This window comes from Podarcis filfolensis (assembly GCF_964270895.1).
Source record: "Podarcis filfolensis genome assembly, chromosome: 5".
Classification (NCBI taxonomy): Eukaryota; Metazoa; Chordata; class Lepidosauria; order Squamata; family Lacertidae; genus Podarcis; species Podarcis filfolensis.
In genome coordinates, this window is record NC_139608.1 from 64545681 (window position 1) to 64570827 (window position 25147).

Sequence of the window (25147 nt, forward strand, 5' to 3'; positions counted from 1 at the left end):
AGGAAATGCAATGTACATTTCAATGTTTTGTACAGACTTGCCATGATGGGTGTGTGATAATCCTTTCGTCATAACCCTTTTGCTTGCTCTGTGTCTGTTTCATAATTAACAATGCAGAAAGACACGTGTTGCATAATTATATAGTAGCTGATGAAAGTTATCATAATCTCTGCAGTTTATTACAAACTAGGTCTTCTTCAGTGTGTATTAGAGATGTGGTTGCTATTGATGAACAGGAGCAGGTAAGCAAAAATCTTTTCTTCCATTTATCTTTTTCATTTCTTTTTTGGTGACATACTTTGGTCTTACATTTTAATAGCTTGCATTTAACAGAGTTACACATCCAGAAATTAAGGCTACTTGCACAAAATCTGCGGGCAAAGAACTGATGCAACCATGGGGGAATCACAAACTGAATAAATGTATACTTATATACAAGCCTTATACTGGTTCCTTGTAACTACACTTCTCCCAGCAATGGCTGAATCTGTTTAGGGCTTTAAAGATCAGCACGAACACTTTGAATTGTACTCAGAAATGTACTGGGAGTCAGGGTAGATTCTGTAGGACTGGTTTTATATGGTTGTGGTGGCTTTTCCTAATTACCAATCTGGCTGCTGGATTCTGGATTAGTTATCATTTCTGAGTCATCTTCAAAAGTACCCCACGTAGAGCCATACTAGTAGTCCAAGTGGGAGATAAGCAGAGCATTTACCACTCTGGAGAGACAGTGCACAGCCAGGTTGTGTTTCAGCTGGTGTAGCAAACAGAGCTGGTATACAGCAGCCCTGGACGCAGAGTTAACGTGCACTTCCGTGTACAACTGTGAGTTTAAGTTCTGTGAGCCTTTGTCATAGTGCTTTTTTCGCAAGGAAAATAGGGGCCAGAACTCACCACGAAGTTGTGACAGCAAGTTCTTACTGTTACCTGAGAGGTGCCAAAACCACCTCCATTGTGTTCCTGGCTGGAAGAAAATCACAGATCTTTTAAAAGAACTATTTTAAGAAAGGCTTCCAATCTTTGCTAAGGAGTTTGAAGCAACAGATATTGTTTTACACAGGTCAGCGATGTGGCTGTTTTGGGTAGTGGTGTGCTTAAACCAACAGACAACAGAGTCAGAAGAATTCCTAAGGAAACGGCACTTGAATCCCCAAGAATTCATGACTATTGTGAGTTGCTTGTTCAGATGCATTTGAAAACAACAGGCTATTGATAGAAAAAAATAATTTGTACATGTTTCTTTTAAGTGATATTCCAAAGCATTTGCTTTTCACAGAAGGATTTCCAGGCCTGCCTGAGTTACCCCAAAGAGGCTTGATGGATTATAATGGATGAATTTAGCAGACCCCAAGGCCAAATGACAGTTTCTGTTTAATGCTTAAAACATTGTTTGCCGAAAGCTCCTCCTGGTTGCTTCTGTTCATTACAGCCAGCAGGGGAGGAAGGCAGGATCCAGAACTTTTTTCTCTTCTCCTCATCACCATTGTACCTAAAATCCCATGTAGCACATCTAGATTTAGAATAAAGGTCTCAATTTGCTGAGAATTTCTTTGTTCTTGCAGAATGAAATAATCCAATATTGGGGATACCCCAGTGAAGAGCATGAAATCCTGACAGAGGATGGCTACTACTTGCAAGCAAACAGAATTCCCTATGGAATGCACAGTTCTGGGAAGACAGGTAATTTTTCTAGGAATGCACATAGCCCGGAGAGAACAAATATTTGCTTAAAATCTCAGAATTAACTAGCTCAGTTAAGTGAAGTTCACTAAATTAGTTCAAAAATCTTTTAACTACAACTGACAGTAGTTGCTATCAAGACATTTCGCTGCTTGGTGGATTGGAGCCCTCTCCAATCCATTCCATGTACAGAAGCAATTCAGATAAGCCAAGGGACAACATCATTCAATTATCTTAGGATATAAGGGTTGGGAACAACAGGGCATGTAACATGGTAATTATGAAGCTCTGTCTTCCGACTTCCCACTCCAAATCCTCTGCTACCTGAAGCAACTGCCTCATTCTACATATCAATAGGGCCAGCCAAACTATTGTTAAATAGTGCCGAAAGGTGGGACAGCCATGGCACATCACCTAGTTAGAAGCAATTATCTCTGTCATATACATAATTGTATCTATTCTGGACTAGAGAAGATCATCACAATGCACAATGTTAATGAAGTGAACAGAAATTATCTAAAAGGTAGATTGTCTACAATATTATCTAATACCCTTTTTCTTGTTTCCCCCCAGGTCCCAGGCCAGTTGTTTTACTGGTACATGGTGTTTTGAGTGAAGGTAGGATCTGGATTGCAAATCTTCCCAACAATAGCCTAGGATTTGCTCTAGCAGATGCTGGCTATGATGTTTGGATAATAAATACTAGAGGGACCAGCTGGTCTAGAAGACACAAGACTCTGTCAATTGACCAAGAAGCATTTTGGAATTTCAGGTATAAAGCACAACTTGTAGCTTGGATAGTTGAGATAATTGTAATAATTACTGTCTCTGCAGTATAACTGATACCAACATATCTTTTTTGCTTCTGTTGAGTCAGAAGTGCTTCAGTCCTGGAAAGACTTCCAAAAGGTGGGACATGGTGGATTATGGTTCCTTTTCTTATTATTTTTAGAGCCTACATCAACATGACAAAATGCATGACTTTATATTCATGCAGGCTGAATTTGTGGAGCTCTGAGATGTAGCTAAGGATAATAGCTAGGACTGTGCATTCACTCTGGATGAATCCTAGATCCTGAATTGAATCGGGCCAATCTGGGATTTGCTGGGAATGTGTAGATGAAGCTCTAGATTGCCTGGGTCTGGGTTCACCTGGAGCAATACAAAGATGTCAATGGGGCAGCGGTGGGTGGACAACCACACCTTTAACTCACTTAACATTCTCTTTAAAGGCACAAACCCTTTTAGGAATGGGAGATCACAGCCCAAATCACCCCAATTCACCTCATTATTTGGGGCAGAGTCCATACACACCTCTAATAGTGTGCGCTACTAATGCAACATGAGGCTAAGGGGAGAAAACTTCACTTGCATTTTGTTCGTGTAATGTCTTACAGCTTCCATGAAACTGTGATATATGATATTCCAGCAACAATAAATTTCATCCTGCAGAAAACCAAGCAAGAAGGGTTGTATTTTCTCGGTGTGTCTCAGGGTGGGACACTTGGTAAGTAATATGACACAAATGGAATCCATTTACTGCCTGAGCCCTTAATTTTAAAACCTTCTTACAATCCAAAATTCACATCACAGATACAGTTCCGATCTAATAATTCAGACTGAAAGAACAAGCAGCAACTGAAGTGCTGTTTTTTTGGTGTTGGTTTTGAGGTCTCTGGTTTTGAGGCCTCTCCAGACTAGTGGCAGACAAGTATATAGGAAGATAGAGAGGTGTAGTACCAAGTCAGACGGTTGGTCCCTCCAGCTCAGCATTGTCAACACTTACTGGCAACAGCTTTCCTGGGTATCCGATGGGAGTCTTTCTCAGCCCTACCTTGAGACACCTGGAATGAGCACACGTGAATGTGCTCTTCCACTAGGATAAGACCATTCCCCAGTATGAGAGACCCAAAGACTGAGTGTGCATATTGGCTCTGGTATATCTGGAAAAGCTGCTGAATTCTGGAATTCTTTCTCTTTGGCAGGTTTAATTGCCTTTTCACTCAGGCCACAGGTTGCTCAGAAAGTCAAGCTCTTCATGGCTTTGGCTCCTACCTACACATTTGTGGACACCAGTGGACCTGCGGCGCTATTTTGCAATCTTCCTGATGGATTTATCAGAGTCGGTATTTCTCATAGGTTTTTCTTGTGTGTATAATCAGCTCAGTGATATGGGCACTTCATTCCTCAAGCGTGGGGGGGGGGGTCGTGCAAGATGTTATGTATGTTCCTTGGTGTCTCCTGCTCTGAGCTTGAGTCTGCATCACCATGCAGGCCAGACGTTTGAGGTCTGCATTGTGATTCACTGCCTGGCACAAAACAGCCAATCATGCACTAGGGGGCGGGGGGAGCAGAAGTCTATATAAATTATAAATCAGACCCATTTCCATGTTTTACCCAGTCTGTTGCCGAAGCCTCAATAAAATCTTTAAGTTGAATCACTGCCTTGGGTCTTGCATGAATAACTGGTACTTCCTTAGGAAATTAATCCTAAAGAGACTCACCAAGATCTCTCTGTGTGTTTATTTTACAGCTGATATGGGGGAAGAAAGAATTTGTCGCTCTTAATAATAAATTGAAAAAACTGAATGCCAAGCTGTGCAGTTATCCTGTAATAGATCAATTTTGTATCCAGGGTATTTTCCTAATCGCTGGATGCAATCTAAATAACTTAAACGTGGTAAGTTGCTAAATATATTGACAAAACAGCAATATATTTTATTCTAATAGATAAAGATAAATTAACCATGCAATCCAAAGCATGACTATTGAGTAACTAATATGATGGAGTTCAATAGTACATGCTTCAAGGTTATGCATGTATAGGATTGGAGCCTTAAATGTGCAATTGAGTGACCAGGTCTGTATATGTTGCAGCTAGAATTGAGAGGAATTGAGAAGAATCTTTGTGGAAGAGACCCTAGTACATTACCTAATGGATAAACTATATGGTTTTTGTTGTTCTCTCTGGTTTTTCTTGTTTTGAGTGCAGTAAAATAACAAGACTGTACAATGGTGATGGTATAAAATCAAGCCAAATTTTTATTGACAGCAGCAGACAGGGTAAGAGTTGGAATGGCCTTGGGTCCCAGTATCAGTTCATCATTGCACAAGCCCCATATTGATGGAATGGGTCTGCTGGGTTTGGACCACCCCAAACCTGTTTGGTTGGAGTCAGCCCATGTTTAACTTTGCTGGGGTGAAAGCCCAACAAACAAGGCCTCACTGGGCAACCATGGTGCAGATTCCTACCAGGCTGATACCTAACTCTGAGCTTGCAGGTGGCTGTGGTTAATTATTCCCTCAGGACACCCCCTATATTGTGTTGACCCTGCTGAATTCCATTTCTACCCTCATACAAACAGAAGTAGAACAGAACAGAACAGAACAGAACAGAACAGTGAAGAGTAGGAAGAAGAGGAGGAGGAAACTCACAATCACATCTTTCCTGAGATGGATGTTTTCCTATGTAATATCCCTTTCCCTTTCTCAAGGTATATGTATGTTGTATTGCTCTGATGCTGGTGATGTTTTTATAGTGCAATTCATCTCTCTCCTTCCTCAGTATAATCAGAGATGATTCTAAAAGATATTTATATTATTATTATTTTCCTCCAATCCAGAGTCGAGCAGATGTGTATACTGGAATGCTTCCAGATTTTACTTCTGTAAAAAACATGATCCACTTGGTCCAGGTGGGGTTTAATGCATATTTTTCCTTATTTCAAAATTCAGAGCTCATTTGATGTACAAATGAATGCTTGTTGTGTGTGAATATATAAGGGTTTTCTTTTTTTAATTTACAGAAGGTGACAGGAAAGTTACAGTAAATGAAAAACAATATAGCAATAAACGGTATATGACAAGCTACCACTCACAGGAGCTTTTTTGCCCTGAGTTATTGCTGGTGTAGTTGCTGGTGTAGTTGCGTGTCACCGGGAAAGTTATGATCTGTTGTTTTTGTACGAGATTAAAGCTATTTGTAAGATAAGGAAGGACACCGGGCGTCTGACTGATTTACTGCACACACGGCAATTATCGGCTCTGCTTCTGTCGCTGTGCTAAGCTCTGCTACACTGCAGTTTGGAGGTGCCCAGAGGGAACAGAGACACGCAGGCGGAAGCGTGTAGGCTCCGTGGGCAAGCGAAGCTGCCAGTCAATTTCACCAAAGTAGTTGCCCGGTTACATGTGATATATGATATATAAGTGTCTACAGATGTAGAAATTGGCAATAATAACATGCAAATGAAAGCAAAAGTAAATATCCTTAAATAGGGTCATGCACAAGAAGAAATAAAGAGAAACTTTTCTATTTCGTTGTCTAAAGAGTAGTTCTTAAACTTCAAACCTAAAGTGATTTTTTATTCATTATATTTGAAGTGATCATTAATTTGAATTTGCACACTGCAATTTCTCATTACCTTACACAGTTTGGCTATTACTAGGATAGTGAACATTAAGGATTGATTTTTGAAATTATTTTATACAAGTTCCAATATCATTTTCTTATTCATTTGTGATGTATGCAAAATATTGGTAAAAACAGATTGTATTTTTTTAAAAACCAGATAAATATGAAAATGTTTCCAGATAAAACAATAATATATTCTTACGAAACCACACACAAATTTGTGAAAACAATCTAGTAATCCATCATAGACTGCCTTGATTGGTTGTGCTCTTTATGTGTACAAAGAAATTCACGACAAAATAGTTAATTTATATTTTGATTGCTTGAAATTTATAGCAGGATCTTTGTTGACTATATAATCATATTATACCATATTTGCCAATGCAAGTAGATAAATAGGTACCTCAGTGGCAGGAAGGTAAACGGCGTTTTCGTGCGCTCTGGCACTCGTCACGGTCCTCAGTGCACCAGTAGCAGTTTAGTCATCCTGGCCACATGACCCGGAAAACTATCTGTGGACAAACGCCGGCTCCCTTGGCCTGAAAGCGAGATGAGTGCCGCAACCCCATAGTCACCTTTGACTGGACTTAACCATCCAGGGGTCCTTTACCTTTTCTACCTTCACCATACCACATTCTTCTTATTATTATTATTATTAATATTATGTAGGCATTGGGGACAGGGTTCTGACAATTCATATTGCCAATTTTTAATCTATGTGTACTTTATAAATATATCAGCATTAAAATTTGAAAATTCAGTACTTTCTCCCTTCTTTTATAGGTTTTTAAATCAAAAGAACTGAAATATTTTGACTATGGCAGTAAGAACAAAGCTATATACAACACGGTAATTATAAGGGTTGTTGTGATTGGGATTTGTCATAGATCTCAATGTGTTAAAGCTGCATATTTATTTAGGATTAACTCTCATTGAACTTAATGGGTCACAAAAAAAGATGAAGAAAAGGTTTAGGAATAAACCCTGCACAAATTTATGACAGATTCGTTAATACGTTAGGAAAGAAAAGTTGAAACGAATGCTCAAGGAACCATTTCCCCATAATTTTGATGACACTGCTTATGAACCATCAGATTGGTTGATGAAACCCATTTTAATCATTCTGATATTTTCATCCACAGACCACTCCTCCAATCTATCAAATCGAAGACATGGTTGTGCCAACTGCTGTGTGGTATGGTGGACATGATATTTTAGAAAACAGAAAGGACATTCAGCTGTTGCTTCCTCGAATCTCTAATTTGGTTTTCCACAAGTATATTCCGGAATGGCAGCATGCTGATTTTTTATGGGGTCTGGATGCTTCAAACAAACTATACCCTGACATATTTCATCTGATGCTGAAGTACAAATAAAATGTTACAAAAGTCATATATACTGCATATATTCCATTGGGGTTGCCATATGTCTGGAATTTGCTGGACCTATCCGGAATACTGCAGTCAGAAGTAGTGTCCAGGCAGAAATTGCTAAAATGTCCAGGAAAATCCAGATGTATGGCAACCCATGTCGGACTTGTCATTTCTGGTGATTCTCCTTAAAAATTCTTTCGCAAATTTGCCAAAAAAAATCACAACAACTTTTCTGTCTGGATTTTAACTGTTACAAATATGCCAACCCCAATTCCATGTGACTGTAGATGCTGCAATAGGTCTGTACAATGTGTATATGTGATCAATTTGTTAATTACTTGTTTCTCACCATCAAATTAAATCTACCTGTTTGCAGTGACACAACTGATAGTAGAATTCCTTGATTATGCATTGCAAAAGCATAATTCTTTCTGCAAACGCCTCATCTTTTAGGCACAATTTAGATATTACCTGTTGTTCTCATCTGACGGAGATCTTTGTACATTAGAGGTTCTTAACCTTTGAGCAGAGGCGGTCAACACTAAAAGAAGCTCTCCGGGTCTCTGATTTCGCTAGATCGCTAGCCAGTAAGCTGTTGAAGGCAAGCTCCTGACAGCCACTGGCCTAATCCAGCATCCTCGAATCTCTAATTTGGTTTTCCATAAGTATATTCCTGAATGGCAGCATGCCGATTTTCCATGGGGTTTGGATGCTCCAAAGAAACTATTCCCTGATATATTTAAGCTGATGCTGAAGTACAAATAAAATGTTACAAAAGTCATATATACTGCATATATTCCATTAGGACTTATGACAACCCATGTTGGAGGTGTCATTTTTGGCAATTTTCCTTAAAAATACCTTAGCTATTTATATGAATTTGCGAAAAAAAGCTCAACAACTTTTCTGTCTGGATTTTCACTGTTGGAAATATGCCAGCCCTAATTCCATGTGACTGTAGATGCTGCAATACGTCTGTATAACATGTATATATGATTAATTTGTTAACTGAGTTTTGTTTCTATTACTTATTGTTTGCCATCAAATTAAACCTACCTGTTTGTACTGACACAATTGATGGTAGAATTGCTTGATCATGCATTGCAAAAGCACATTTCTCTCTGCAAAGGCCTCATCTTTTAGTCACAAAATAGATATTACCTGTTCTCATTTGACGGAGATCCTTGTAGATTAGAGGTCTTAACCTTTGAGCGGAGGGGATCATAGGCCCTTTTGAGAATCTGATGGAAGAAATGACTCCCCCTTGCAGAATTCTTCTCACAAAGACAATTTTCTATGGCACAAGAAGGAAATAAGATAAGATTTTTACATGCATCCCACAGGCATCTGTTTGGCCACTGTCAGAACAGGATGATGAACTAGATGGGCCACTGTCAGGGACTTGGCAGATGAGGAGGAGTGGTGGGAACTGCCAGTGTAAGTGGCTTACAGAGAGGGAGAAGAGGAAAGGAGTATGAAACCAAGACCATGGTGATCTGAAACTGAACACACCCCAGAAGAAGAAAGGAGCTTGGAAATAATGAGTGATGAAGGAGTGAGATAGCAGGTGCTCCAGCCCTGAACAGAGACAAGGATCAGATGTATTAGAAACCATACAGCAGGCAAGTGGCATGGTGTCTCTGGAGAGTATACTAGAGCCCCCTCCTTCCCCCAGGCGTGGCCTTTGGGTCTCAAAGCAGAAAGCTAAACAGACACAAAGGGATTTCCTTAGAAGCCACCGTAGATGGCAGGAGGAGTCTGAGGACTATGAGGTAGAAGGAAGGAGCATCATTCTGAGCAACGTTGGTTTCATTGGTTGAAATAATTTTTGGTGCCTGGTTTATGGGCCCCCTGAAGTTCACACATGGAAGCCTAGGGGTCAGTGGTCCCCAGATCAAGAACCCTGCTGTGGATCATTGTCCTGACAAAGAGATCATGATGCCAGAGGTAGGAGAATGTACACCATTTCTTCCAGCAACTCCTGAGCTTTGCACCCATGGAAGCGCCAGAAGTAGGGTGCTTTTTTCCAACTTTGTGCTCATACTAATCTCACCAATCCACCAATCCAACCAGAAGTGTTCTCTTCCAAGTCACAGTAACAGCTGGAAAGTGGTTCACGTTTGGGTTCTGGTTTCAGGCACAGCCCAGGACACGTCCAGGGATGAGCAACCTGTTTCCCACCACTTGTTGGACATCAGCCCCAGCCAGCATGGCCAACTGTCAGGGATCACAGGAAATGTGGCCTAGGAACAATTAGCACAGGTTGCAGACCTTCTCTGATTAAGATTCAGAAACCAAGGCATAGGACTGTCTATGTTATAACATAGAAAGTATTAAGTATCTGTTCCTTAGGATGTTTCAGAAGAAGAATCAGCTGCAGCACTCTTATTACCTGTATACGCCATTTACCTTAAAAAACCCCAAAAGCTCTTGAACAATTGGAACAATTGGAAATAATTGTTATCACCAACAGCAAGCTCAACAGATCCAGCAGGAACCCAGTTTATTAAAGCTAATGCAACAGGACAACCTCACTAACCAGCAGACGTGCTGGTTAGAAAAGACTGCCACAAGTCACATTAGAACAAAGCATATATAGCAGTTTCAAACACAGCACACAAAGAGACATAAAACTTAAAAACATCCTTCTACATACAGCAAGAAAGGTTATAGGTCATAGTATGTAAAGATGCATGACTCCCCACTGGTATCAATTTCCTTGGGGTGCCCCAAGACATTTGGTCTCAACTATCCCACTTTAACCCCAGCTACCTTGGCAATCAAGCCTTCAGTAGGGGCCATCTTACTTCCGTGCTCCCAAAACATGTCAAGAAGCTTCATAGCTGAAAACACCATATAAACTTCTCCTTACGCAATGATTCAGAAAATCCCTTGTCATACCATAGGTAAGCATGCCACCCAAAACTATTTCCTTATCCTTCTAAATCAAACACTCTTGTATTCTTTAGTAATAGCCATTTCTTTAATCAACTAATACACGCTGTTTCATAGTATATTTTAGATCTGGCAGTGAGAATCCGCCTCTTTCTTTTACATCTATTAAAATTTTATATTTAATCCTTGGCTTTTCCCTTGCCGGATAAATGTAACTATCTCTCTTTGCCATTGTTTAAAGCAGCTCACCGGAATTGTCTGAAATATTCATCTATACCACTGCCCAGAAAGGGGAGTCTCATCCTATTCCATCTTTCTTTGTCTTGCTTAATCTTACTCCACACAACCTCATAATTGTTCTGGATCAGATTCATTTATAATCCTTATAAAGTTCGTTTCTCATATAACTGTGTGATTCCTTTGTGTCTCACTGTTATTCCTCCAACTCGTCTTGTTGTTATACTTCTATTACCTCCACTTTTTTCCCCTCCCAGAAATCTTGTGCTCTTTGCAGATCTGTACATCTATGACTTTCAACTTTGTAAGTGGAACTCAGTCCCTCTGGGTATTCCCATCTAAATGGTATCTTCTGTTTCTTTAATGCCTCAACCAAAAATCTGTATTTTTTATTTTATTTGGGATTTCCTTAAGAATTATAATCCTTTGATCTTCTATGCTTAAATTGTTTTGAAAATGAGTTTGCAATTTTTTATCTCTCATTGCTCTTGAAGAAAATTGTACCAAAAAGTCCCCTGGGAGTTTCTTAGCTTTCAGATATGATGATTGACCAGTAATTATATAAGCTCTGTCTATTGAATTCTCCATTATCTCTGGTTGTAGTTGTGAAAAAGATGCCAATTCCTTTGCCAATCTTTTTTTAAAATCTTCCTCCCAAAGCTCCAGTATACCTCTAAATCTCATATATATATATATATATCTCCCCGAGACTGCAATCTTGTCATCTAAGGTTTATTTCTCAGCTTGCAGAGCTGACACCTGACCTTGAACTTCTACTATACACTTCTTCTTCTTTTTTGGTATCTTGGCTCCCTTCAGAAAGTTTTTAAACTGACCCTTCCAATGGTGTTGTCCTTTTCGCCAAATTTTTAATGTCACTGGTACAATCCTTAATGTTCTTCAATAACTCAGCCAATGCTGAAGAATTTTGTTCTACAGATAAATGAATTCACATCAAAATCTCACTGAAATCACCTTCAGCTGTCAGTGACGCTTTACTGCCACGAGCCTTCACCATTTGTCATATCCCTTTTCCTCCAACAGTTGGTAGTATACCTTCAAAAATAGCTTTATTGCTTTCCACACCTATCTTCTCTTGTCATGACCTTATTTTGCCACAAGATGGTATTTTCTTAAAGTGTATACCTATTTACATTCCAAGATGCTCTTTTCCCATAGTCCCAATCCTCAAACCTTTGGAACTCAGCAAAGGATCCCTGGGGGCTCATTGCACCAAATTCAAGTATTTATATTGTATCCAACAGAGTCCATTGGCTACAACTATAAATAGAAAATAATTGTGGTAGAAACCGTCCTTTATTGAATTATTAATTTATGTCCTTCTATTTCACATTTCTCTATCTACTCCTTTCTTCAGCAAACCAAAGTCCCCCTCACAGAAAAAAAATCTCTTAAATCAACATACAATCCATTTTAATAGTCAAGTACCTTTTGGTATAATTTTAATCCACAAAGGAAATTAAGGTTGAGATTGTCTTACCAGTTATTCTTGGAGTAAACCTTCCTGCGTCATTCGCCATCCCCTTATTACTTAAAGTGGCAAGATGTTGCTTGGCAAAGTAATTTAAAGCCAGTACACAGATTTGTTTTGCTGCTTGTTGTTTACCATTTTAAATGGGTTGCCCTCCTCACGGTGTTTCTGTGGTTTTATCATCCAAATTTAATGGGATAGAAGAGGAAAGACAGCCGCTTTTCAAGCAGCCTAGCACGGCTACTCCTGAGGAATCAGAAATGGAGTCCCTACATCGCTCCTTCTACCCATCTTGAATGTTGTCCTACGGTGGTACCACTCACAATAGGGAGAGGCTCTCTTTCTGGCTTGGGCTCTCTACACAGCCCTGGTACCCGCTGGGGAGATTGGGGACACAGTGCTGTCACAGCCCCCTTTAAATTCCTCATGGAGTTGCCCTTTAAAAAATGTGCTTGAAAAAGGACAGCAAATTTTAAATCACATAGTCTACAGCAGGCATCCCCAAACATGGCTATCCAGATGTTTTGGGACTACAACTCCCATCATCCTTAGCTAACAGGACCAGTGGTCAGGGATGATGGGAATTGTAGTCCCGAAACATCTGGAGGGCCGAGTTTGGGGGTGCCTGGTCTATAGGAAAACACAAACAGTATCTATAACTGCATTTTGTTTTCCCTAAATGTAAACTTGAGTCAAGTAGGATTAAAAGCGTGTTTCATGGGGGCCAGGAGATTGAGTCACTGGGGAAGAATTCATGAAAGCTGGAAGGGAGAATTTCCTCTCACACTTTGAATTATTGGGGGAAATGCTCTGCTTGGTCTAGCCAAGTGCATACTCATGTTGTGTAGAATCTACAATTCTTCAAAACCATATAATTTACAAGGCCTTTGTACCTCTAAGTCTCATTTAATTTGAATCTAGAAAGGAACAAGAGTGAATTAAAGCACACACACACACAGAGCGATCATATGAATGCCAACCCCAAAGTAAGATCAAGTGGATTAGGGTGGCTTATTACCAGGTAAATGTGTGTAGGATTACACCCGCAATCAATCGCTTACAAAATCCACGTAGGCCTCATAAATCAGGTGCTTAACCTACATATTTCAGAGGTTGAATGTGTAATGGTGTCCAGGGTACTGCATGCCACCATAATTATTCACAAAACATATGCAGCTAAATTCCCTTCAACACTTCTGCAGCATCCAGCTGAAATTCAGACTCTGTTGGAGAGGAGCAGGTAAGCAAAAACCTTCAGTCTGCTTTCGGTGGTGTATGTTTTCCTGTTGCAGCAACTTTTAAAAAACTGTATGTAAGCATAGCTTGTATTTTGAGCAGAGCTCTCTATTAATGCCCCATACAAGTGAATCATAGTTAAACTTGCACTATTTCCTAAACTGAACAATAAGAATATGAGATCAAGTTTATATCCTTCTAACCACTCCTTTCTTCGGCAACCCAAATTTATTGCAATTCCTCTACAATATAAATATAAATATGACTTAATCTAAAAATAAGTATCTAAGTGGGCTACATTTTTTTTTAATAAAACAAGGAATTGCAATATGCATTTCAGTGTTTTGTACAGTCCTGCCTTATCACTAGGCAAATGCTCAGTGTGTGATGATATTTTTTTGAAACCTTTTCTGTTGCTCTCCATCTGCTCCAATAGTGTACGATGAAGCAGATATTGTTCTCTGTAGCTGATTACAACCTAGGCCTTCTGCAGTGTCTATTTGAGACCTGGTCACTACTGATGAACAGGAACAGGTAAGCAAAAATACTTTCTTCCATGTCGCTTTTAAATTTATATTTTGCTGACATAACTTTTGTCTTGCATTTTATTGGCTTGCAGTCTTAAGTTGTACATTTAACAGGGTTCTGCATTACAGTATTGAAGTAAAATCAAGTAAAAAATGAACAGACTTGCATCCCATTGTATATAATAGTAGGTTTTACACACTACCAATGCAAGTTTAAAGTGTATTGCACCATTTTAAAATAAATTGCAAACATGTTAGCCAGGCCCACACAGTTTAACTGATTGAGTCGTGGAGTGCTGCAGACCCCATTTCACAGTATCCCAGCAGCAACAGACTCATCTGTGACAATAGTCCAGGGAACAGGAATTCCCAGCATCTACAGACTCCAATGAGAACTCTATTTTTTGTTAAGTTGTGGGTGAACATATCAGACGACACAGCGATTCTTCAAACAGCTCTTGTTTATAAAAAACAATTAAAAACAAATCAAACTTTTCATGTCTTATATTTCAATTACTCGTTTCCTGACCTCCTCACACCTCCCTTTTTTGTATTCCAGTTCACATAGTTAATTCAGCAAATCCTTTCCCTCTTGATTAAAATGAGTTTCACCTACCAATCTTAGATTTTTACATTTTCTTGACCTCCCGATGGTTCAAATGCAGTAGAATCAAAATTATGGGGAAATGGTTCCTTGAGCATTAGTTTGACTTATATGTGAAGGTTGACTGGCTTGAGTATAGGCTATACCAAAATTGTGGAATGTATCATTGAGGATCTATATCAGGATTGATGTGCATGTCCGCTAAAGTGGGCAATGGTTTAGCCTGGTACTTTTAGGCCCTGGATTTAAATAGCTTCTGGTGCAACAGAACATCACAACAGGATCCAGAGTGCACAGAAACACCCATTTACCTTCCCGCCGCAGTGGTACCTATTTATCCACTTGCACTGGAGTGCTTTCGAACTGTTAGGTTGACAAGAGCTGGGACAGAGCAACGGGAGCTCACTCCATTACACGGATTCAAACCGCCAACCTTCTGATCAGCAAGGCCAAGAGGTTCAGTGGTTTAGACCACAGCGCCACCCACGTCCTACACATGTATATACACATATGGACACACACAAACACATACATTCTGAGCATGAGCAGCTTTCCTTTCAAAAAAAAGCACTTGAAAAATAGAACCATCTAGACTAAAAGAAAGAATTGAGTTTGCTTCTGCTGATCTAGGGCTAAACATATTTACTTCCCATGCTGGCTGAGGTGCTGGAGTCAGGCTGGTTTGTCACTGCCAGTGCTATCTGGTGCTCTTTGGGTGATCATTTGGGCTATGGAATCCGGGACCTCAGCCATGTGTCCAGGCATGGCTGCACAAGGACTGGTGGGAAGCATAAAGGATTTGCCAGGAGAGGGATGGGATCTAGGTTTACAATGTTGGTATCCATCTGTCTTGAGAGACAATGGAGTCCAACCACTGCATTAGCAGTGCCAAAGTGACCTCCCTGGGGTGCAGGCCTGGGCGGTGGGTATGGGGATCCTGGGCTGCCCAGACAACAAAATCATCCTCTCGTCCTCACTGATGTGGTCCAAAGGAAGCAGAGCAATGCATTTGACACCAGCTTGCCTGCAGAAGTTGCTGGAAGGAGGCATACAAGGCCCCACCCAACCATCACCGGATTTGTGCAGAGTTTACTCCTAAACCTTTTCTTTTCTTTTTGGGGTGACCCACTAAGTTCAATGAGAGTTAGTCCCAAATAAATATGCAACTTTAGCACATTGAAATCCATGACAAATCCCAATCACAACCCTTATAATTACCGTATTGTATATAGCTTTGTTCTTACTGCCATAGTCAAAATATTTCAGTTCTTTTGATTTAAAAACCTATAGAAGAAGGGGGAAAGTACTGAATTTTCAAATTTTTATTGCTGACATATTTATAAAGTACACATAGATTAAAAATTGGCAATATGAATTGACAGAACCCTATCCCCAATCCCTACACAATAATAATATTAAATAATAATAATAATAATAATAATAATAATAATAATAATAATAATGTGATGTAATATGGTATGGTAAAGGTAAAAAAGGTAAAGGACCCCTGGATGGTTAAGTCCAGTCAAAGGTGACTATGGGGTTGTAGGGCTCATCTTGCTTTCAGGCCGGGTCATGTGGCCATTATGACTAAACCGCTACTGGAGCACAGAGGACCGTAACGAGTGCCAGAGTGCATGAAAACGCCGTTTACCTTCCTGCTGCTATTTATCTACTTGCACTGGCAAATATGGTATAATATGATTATAGTCAACAAAGATCTTGCTATAAATTTCAAGCAATCAAAATATTTTAACTATTTTGTCGTGAATTTCTTTGTACAAATAATGAGCACAACCAGTCAAGGCAGTCTGATTAATTTAGAAGTGGTTTCGTAAGAATATATTATTGTTTTATCTTGAAAAAACCTTTTCATATTTATCTGTTTTTAATAATACTATCTGTTTTTCCAATATTTTGCACACTTTGCAAATTACTAAGTATATATATATCATATATCACAAGTAACTGGACAACTACACCAGCAATAGCTCAGAGCAACAAAGCTCCTGTGAGTGGCAGCTTGTTAGTTACTATTTACTGCTATATTGTTTTTGATTTTATGAAATTTAAAAAAAGAAAACCCCTAAATATTCACACACATTAAGCATTCATTTGTACATCAAATGAACTCTGAATTTTGAAATAAGGAAAAATATGCATTGAACCCCACCTGGGCCAAATGGATCATGTTTTTTACAGAAGCAAAATCGGGAACAATTCCAGTATATACATCAGCTCTACTCTGGATTGGAGAGAAACAATAAGAATGTAAATATCTTTTAAAAGCATCTCTGAATATTCTGAGGAAGGAAATGGATGAATTGCACTAGCAAAAACATCACCAACATCAGAGCAATACAACATGCATATATCTTGAGAAAGGTAAAGGGTTATTACATAGGAAAACATCCTTCTCAGGTAAGATGTGGTTGTGAGTTTCGTGCCAATTTGCATTTTTTATTTTTATACAATTTTAAGCATCTGTGACAAATAAATATGGGACACCTTTGCCCAGTATCTGCTTGACAGTGCCTAAAAGGATCCCCCCCATCATTTTTATTTGCATTTTTAATACAAAGGCAGAAAAGAAAAACCCACATCTCCTCCCCTTCACATCCCAGTTGTACAACTTTCATATCAATCTCAACATACAACTAAATATCTGGTGACTTCCCTTCTACCTTTTTCCTGATTTCCTAATTTTCTATTAAATCCCATATTCCCCATTTTTAATCTTAGGATGTCTACCTCTGTTAAATTGTATTAACTTCTATTCTGCTGGATTTACTCAAGACCTGCTTGATTATTTACTTTTTATACTGGTTCTTAAAATATTCAATAAACACTTTCCAATCCTCCTTATATTCTATATCATCTTTTTCTCTTATCCTGTTCATCACTGCTGCCAATTCAGCGTATTCAAGCATTTTAAACTGCCACTCTTCCTTGGTGAGTACCATACTCATTCTCCACTTTTGTGTCAATAAGATTCATATAATTCAAACAGACTTTCCTCTAGATAGATATATGATCGATTTCTGTTCATTTGGAGCATGGTTGTTTGTATGAGGGCAGAAATGGCATTGGGCAAGGTCAACATAGTATAGGGGGTGCCCCATAAGTGGTCTGAGGGAAGAATTAGCCACAGCCACCTGCAAGCTCAGTGTTAGGTATCAGTCCCGTAGGAATCTGTACCATAGTTGCCCAGTGAGGCCTTGTTTGTTTGGATTTCACCCCAGAAAAGTTAAACACATGGAACAGGTTTGGGGTGGTTCAAACCCAGCAGACCCATTCCATCAATATGGGGCTCATGGAATGATGAACTGATACTGGGACCCAAGGCCTTTCCAACCCTTACCCCTTCTGCAGCTGTCAATAAAAATTTGGCTTGATTTTATCCCATCATCATTGTATAGTCTTGCTATTTTACTGAACTCAAAACAACAAAAACCAGAGAAAACAACAAAAAACATATAGTTTATACATTCTGTAATATACCAGGGTCTCTTCCACAAAGATTCTTCTAATTTCCTCTCAATTCTAGCTGCAACATGTACAGACTTGGTCACTCAATTGCACATTTAGGACTCCAATGCTATACATGCATAATTTGAATCATGTACTATTGAACTCAATAGTCATGCTTTGGATTGCATGGTTAATTTATCTTTATCTATTAGAATAAAATATATTGCTGTTGGGTGGACTGGAGTATGTTGTTTTGTCAATATATTTAGCAAAATAAAGAGTCATCATACCACGTTTAAGTTATTTGGATTGCATCCACTGGTTAGGAAAATAATTTGAATACAAATCTCATCTATTACGGGATAACTGCACAGCTTGGCATTCAGTCTTTTCTGTTTGTTACTAAAACCAACAAATTCTTTCTTCCCCCATATCAGCTGTAAAATAAACACACAGAGAGATCTTGGTAAGTCTCTTTAGGTTTAATTTCCTAAGGAAGTACCAGGTATTCAAGCAAGACCCAAGGCATTGACTCAACTTAAAGGTTTTATTGAGCAACCTGTGGCCTGAGTGAAAAGCCAATTAAACCTGCCAAAGAGAAAGAATTCCAGAATTCAGTAGCTATTCCAGATATACCAGAGCCGATATGCACACTGAGTCTTTTGGTCCCTCGTACTGGGGAATTGCCTTATCATAATAAAAGAGTACATTCATATGATCAGGGCCTCAGTACAGGTGACTGAAGTTAGGGCTGAGAAAGACTACTGTCGGATACTCAGGAAAGCTGCTGCCAGTCAGTGTTGACAATGCTGACTACATGAACCAATGGTCTGACTTGGTACTACAGATCTCTGTAGTCCTATATACTTATCTGGAACCAGCTGGCAAAAAGTCTCAAAGCCGATTAAAAAAAAAAGTGCTCTTAAATCCCTTGCTTGTTGTTGCTTCAATCTGATTAGATTTCAACTATATCTGTATTTTGAATTTTTGATAGTAAGAAGGCTTTTAAAAAGGGACATGGGCAGTAAATAAATTCCATTCATTTCACATTACTTACCAAGTGTCCCACCCTGAGACTGACCGATAAAATACAACCCTTCTTGCTTTGTTTTCTGCAGGATAAAAGTTATTGTTGCTGGAATATCATATATCGCAATTTCATGGAAGCTGTAAGACATTACACGAACAAAATGCAGGTGATATTTTTTCCACTTACTCTCATGTTGCATTAAGAGGTCACACTATTAGAAATGTGCATGGACTCATGCCCCAAATAATGAGGTGAACTAGGGTGATTTGAGCTGTGATCTCCCATTCCTAAATGGGATTATGCCTTTAAAAACATGCTAACAGAGTCCCCGACCTGCACCACTTAGTGATTATTGTAATCAAATTTTATGTACACTGTAAAAATAAGTAAGTAAGTGATTCCCAGTGTCTCTGTTGCCTATTGCTCAATATCCCAAAAACCAAAGCACTGCACCAACAAGCACAAAACAACCACTCTGCAGTGCCACAAATCCAACTTAATGGTGTAAAATTGGAAAATGTCAATCACTTTTCCTACCTGGGCAGTTGTCTTTCAGAAGTGCTGAGACTGATGCTGAAATCCAGCATCGCATAAGCTCTGTGAGTGCAGCTATCTCTCGACTGAAGCACAGAGTGTTTGATGACAAGGGCATTCACAGGGAAACCAAAATGCTTTTTATAAAGCTATTATACTACCAATTTTACTGTACATATGTAAAACATGGACTGTTTATAAACACCATCTCCAACTTTTTGAAAGATTCCATTAACAGTGTCTCCAAAAAATATTGCGTGGACAGCCGGAGTCCCCAGATCCCGAGCGGTCCCCCACCCCCCGTCATGTGGAATAATGACTCAAGACAACGTGCAATCGGATTAAATTGGCCACAACTTTATTAAATTTCAAATGTGGGTAGACCTTGGCTCAGGCATTGGGCGTTCTCCCTCTCCAGTCCCCAGCCGGGGACCTAGGGAGCTTCAGGGTTATCCAGTGTGGGGGGGGGATGGGCCGGCTCTGGAGAACATATGTTCAAGCAGAGATAGCCACCCCCGTTACGCCGCCGCCGCAGGGGAGAGCAATGATGACCTTTCGGCATACGGTCAAAGCCTCCCTTCAGAAAACCCCTTTAACGGGGAACCCTGGTATCGCCGCCACAAAGAGGAAGATGGACTAAAGGGTTCCGCCCAAGGCCTGATACCGCCAAAGTTGTGACATTTTGCTATGGGAAAGGCGAAACCTGCCAGTGCAGGAAAATTCCTTTCCGGCCCTTTAACAGCGACCTTAACGTAGCAGCACCCGCATACCTGTGAAGAATAGTTAACCTGCAAAACCTATGAAGAAAAGTTAACCTGCAAAAGAAGACATTAACTGAGGGTGGGTAGGGTGGGAGAAGCTCTGGAACCAAGTGAGGATTCCCAGGTAAGATCCTCCCTCTATTGTGTGGGCAGGTAATTCCTCCCCTACCTGGCCTGGTCTCCTTGGCAACGCTTCCCCCAGCTGGGATTGGACAACTGACTGAGGTAGGCAGAGACCTCCAGGTATCCCACCTGAGGGAAGGCAAAGCCAAGCCTACGCTGATGGGGCCGCTCCAGATCTAGGGCTGCGCGCGTCCATGCAAAGGGTGCCCCCCATTTTAAGCAGGGAGCGGTCATTCCACATCAGGTGGGAAAACAGGCAAATTAATGTCAGTGTACTGGAAGAAGCAAAGATCACCAGTGTTAAAGCAATGATTCTTCAACATCAGCTTTGTTGGACTGGTCATCTTGTTCAGATGCCTGATTATCATCTTCCAAAGCAACTACTCTCTTCCAAACTTAAGAATGGAAAGTGAAATACTGGTGGACAACAAAAGAGGTTTTAAAATGATCTCAAGGCAAATCTAAAAAAATGTAGTATAACCACCGATAACTGGGAAACTCTGGCCTGTGAGTGCTCCAGTTGCAGAAAAGCCTTTACGAAAGGTATCATGGACTTCAAAGAAGCACGAACTCATGGCAAAAAGGAGAAACCAGCTAAGAGGAAGGCACATTCGGCAAACCCTCACTGTGATCAACTCCCACCCAGAAACTCACTGGAAGGACCTCACCTGAAGCTGAGACTCCAATAATTTGGCCACCTCATGAGAAGAGAAGACTCCCTGGAAAAGACCCTGATGTTGGGAAAGATTGAGGGCACAAGGAGAAGGGGACGACAGAGGACGAGATGGCTGGACAGTGTTCTCGAAGCTACCAACATGAGTTTGACCAAACTGCGGGAGGCCGCGGAAGACAAGAGTGCCTGGTGTGCTCTGATCCATGGGGTCATGAAGAATCGGACATGACTAAATGACTAAACAACAAAAAATCCAAACTAGATGCTCCCAGAGAATAGACAACAGAAACTAGGCTTTGCCTGACCAGATGGAGGCACAGCTGGGCCACCTGGTGAAAGGCATTCTGTAGCACCATGGCCACCTGAACCTCAAGCAACTGCAAAGGATTCAGAAGTACCGCCATGCTATGTGCCCACTTCTTCAGAATGGGTATAACCCCATCAAGAGCAGTCTAGGAAACCACCCACTCCCAGTGCCTCCTTGGTTTAATTAAACACATTGTTGTCCACCCACCCAGCTCCCCTTTGACATCTTTGTATTGTTTCAGGTGGGCCCAGCCCCAGGCAATCTAGGGCTTTATCTACACATTCCCAGAAAATCCCAGATTGGCTTGATTCAGTTCAGGACCTAAGATTTGTCCAGAGAGAATGCACAGACCTAGTTATGATCTCAGAGCCCCACAAATTCAGTCTTCATGAATATAGAGAAAGTCTTCATGAATATAGAGAAAGTCATGCATTTTGACATGTTGATGGTTCTGGGTAGAAACATCACTTTGAGGAATATACCACAAGCTAGAGAAAGAAGTCTCTGAGCTTATAGTGTGAAGGACAAATAAGAAAGGGAACCACAATCCACCATGTCCCATCTTTGGGAAGTCTTTCTAGGAGTGAAGCACTTCTGACACAACACTAGGGAAAAAAAGATACTTCAGAGACAGTAATCATTGCAATTGTCTCAACTATCCAAGCTACAAGTTCTCCCTTTATACCTGAAATTCCAAAATTCTTCTTGGTCAATTGACAGGGTCTTGCGTCTTCTAGACCAGCTGGTCCCTCTAGTACTTATTATCCAAACATCATAACCAGCATCTGCTAGAGCAAATCCCAGGCTATTGTTGGGAGGATTTCCAATCCAGGTCCTACCTTCACTCAAAATACCATGTACCAGTAAAACAACTGGCCTAGGACCTGGGGGGAAACAAGATAAAGGGCATTAGAAAATATTGTAGTCAATCTAACTTTGAGGTAATTTCTGTTCACTTCATCAACGTAGTGCAATTAAATCACCATTTATGCACACATAATAGTTCGGTTCATGTTTGGTTAAGAGTTCAATTCACATTATCCTTGGCATTTTTTCTTAGCTTTCAGAAGGTTAGAAGCTGGTGTGCTGATATAAAAAATATAGTTAAGAAGACTAAGATCACATCAAAAAACACACAGTGGGATGTGACTTATTGTCTTCAACAATTCCAAACCCAGAAACTATGGTAATTCTGAGCTTTTATATGCACACATTTGTTTTCTCTGGGCTGTGTGGAATCCTGCCAGTACTTTTCCTTAAAAAAAAAACCCTATAAAGCCCAGTTACATTCCAAAATTACCTGTCTTCCCAGAACTCTGCATTCCATAAGGAATTCTGTTTGCTTGCAAGTAGTAGCCATCCTCTGTCAGGATTTCATGCTCTTCACTGGGGTATCCCCAATATTGAATTATTTCATTCTGCAAGAATAAAGAAATTCTCAACAAATTGAGACCTTTATTCTAAATCTAGAGTTGCTACAGGAGATTTTAGTTACTATGGTGCTGAGGAGAGGAGAAAAAAGTCCTGAATCCTGCCTCCCCCCCCCCCCTTGCTGGCTGTAATGAACAGAAGCAACCAGGAGGAGCTATCGGCAAACAATGTTTTAAGCATTAAACAGAAACTGTCATTTGGCCTTGGGGTCTGCAAAATTCATCCATTATAATCCATCAAGCCTCTTTGGGGTAACTCAGGCAGGCCTGGAAATCCTTCTGTGAAAAGCAAATGCTTTGGAATATCACTTAAAAGAAACATGTACAAATTATTTTTTTCTATCAATAGCCTGTTGTTTTCAAATGCATCTGAACAAGCAACTCACAATAGTCATGAATTCTTGGGGATTCAAGTGCCGTTTCCTTAGGAATTCTTCTGACTCTGTTGTCTGTTGGTTTAAGCACACCACTACCCAAAACAGCCACATCGCTGACCTGTGTAAAACAATATCTGTTGCTTCAAACTCCTTAGCAAAGATTGGAAGCCTTTCTTAAAATAGTTCTTTTAAAAGATCTGTGATTTTCTTCCAGCCAGGAACACAATGGAGGTGGTTTTGGCACCTCTCAGGTAACAGTAAGAACTTGCTGTCACAACTTCGTGGTGAGTTCTGGCCCCTATTTTCCTTGCGAAAAAAGCACTATGACAAAGGCTCACAGAACTTAAACTCACAGTTGTACACGGAAGTGCACGTTAACTCTGCGTCCAGGGCTGCTGTATACCAGCTCTGTTTGCTACACCAGCTGAAACACAACCTGGCTGTGCACTGTCTCTCCAGAGTGCTAAATGCTCTGCTTATCTCCCACTTGGACTACTGGTATGGCTCTACGTGGGGTACTTTTGAAGATGACTCAGAAATGATAACTAATCCAGAATCCAGCAGCCAGATTGGTAATTAGGAAAAGCCACCACGACCATATAAAACCAGTCCTACAGAATCTACCCTGACTCCCAGTACATTTCTGAGTACAATTCAAAGTGTTCGTGCTGATCTTTAAAGCCCTAAACAGATTCAGCCATTGCTGGGAGAAGTGTAGTTACAAGGAACCAGTATAAGGCTTGTATATAAGTATACATTTATTCAGTTTGTGATTCCCCCATGGTTGCATCAGTTCTTTGCCTGCAGATTTTTTTTTTTTATATAATATTTTTATTTTCCATATAAACACAATACAACGAACATAAACATACAAAAAACAGAAAACAAAACAAAAAACATGTATCATTTCATATCCTAATTTCATATCCCATCTTCCCCGACTTCCTCATGCCTCCCCTTTCTGTATTCCAAATTCTTATTGATTGTTCAGCAAATCTTCCCTTATTTTAATTTAAATTTAGACTATTCTTCCTTATTCTCCTTGTCTTAACCATTACTAATAGTAACCATTTACTTTCCAGTCCAACATCATTCTAACTTTCATTAACTTTGTAATATTTCTTTAAATAGTCCTTGAATTTTTTCCATTCTTCTGGCGCTGCTTCTCTTCCCTGGTTTCGGATTCTGCTCGTCATTTCTGCCAAGCCCATATAGTCTATCACCTTCATCTGCCATTCTTCCAGTGTGGGTAGTTCCTGCGTCTTCCAGTACTTCGCAATGAGTATTCTAGCTGCTGTTGTCGCATACATAAAGAAAGTTATATCCGTCTTTAACACCCCTTGGCCGACAATACCCAAGAGAAAGGCCTCTGGTTTCTTGGGGAAAGTATGTTTAAATACCTTTTTAAGTTCATTATAGATCATTTCCCAGAATGCCTTAATCTTCGGGCAAGTCCACCAAAGATGAAAAAATGTACCTTCAGTTTCTTTACATTTCCAACATTTGTTATCAGGCACATGGTAAATCTTTGCAAGCTTGACTGGGGTTATGTACCACCTATATATCATTTTCATAATGTTTTCTCTTAAGGCATTACATGCCGTAAATTTTATCCCGGTGGTCCACAACTTTTCCCAATCAGCAAACAAGATATTATGACCAATGTCCTGAGCCCATTTAATCATGACCGATTTAACCGTTTCATCTTGTGTATTCCATTTCAGCAGCAAATTGTACATTTTGGACAAATTCTTAGTACTGGGTTCTAACAGTTCTGTCCTTTGCCTGCAGATTTTGTGCAAGTAGCCTTAATTTCTGGATGTGTAACTCTGTTAAATGCAAGCTATTAAAATGTAAGACCAAAGTATGTCACCAAAAAAGAAATGAAAAAGATAAATGGAAGAAAAGATTTTTGCTTACCTGCTCCTGTTCATCAATAGCAACCACATCTCTAATACACACTGAAGAAGACCTAGTTTGTAATAA

General features: G+C 40.0%; 2 protein-coding genes across 3 annotated transcripts; one reads left to right on the forward strand and one right to left on the reverse strand.

Annotated features, from left to right (window-relative positions):
* Window positions 1–150: 150 nt before the first annotated feature.
* Window positions 151–7789, forward strand: LOC310762721 (lipase member M-like; the record flags this gene model as incomplete). 2 transcript variants are annotated; one of them, XM_083614165.1, is made up of 10 exons in its annotated part: window positions 151–242; window positions 1061–1169; window positions 1563–1680; window positions 2254–2452; window positions 3078–3186; window positions 3662–3802; window positions 4214–4278; window positions 5306–5375; window positions 6875–6940; window positions 7234–7789. In XM_083614165.1, 10 exons carry the CDS (start codon window positions 151–153, stop codon window positions 7465–7467), a joined length of 1203 nt encoding a protein of 400 aa, XP_083470291.1. In that variant the 3' UTR covers window positions 7468–7789. The 2 variants fall into 2 exon arrangements, with proteins under 2 accessions (XP_083470291.1, XP_083470290.1); XM_083614164.1 differs by having other exon boundaries at window positions 3078–3187; window positions 3666–3802; window positions 4214–4360; window positions 5304–5375; window positions 7234–7786.
* Window positions 7790–18473: 10684 nt separating this feature from the next.
* LOC310763254 (lipase member M-like) lies at window positions 18474–25147 on the reverse strand (the record flags this gene model as incomplete). Its single annotated transcript, XM_083615139.1, has 6 exons — window positions 25082–25147; window positions 23171–23279; window positions 22655–22772; window positions 22040–22238; window positions 18984–19093; window positions 18474–18514 (listed from the first exon to the last, which is right to left on the reverse strand). Exons 1-6 carry the CDS (start codon window positions 25108–25110, stop codon window positions 18474–18476), a joined length of 606 nt encoding a protein of 201 aa, XP_083471265.1. The 5' UTR covers window positions 25111–25147.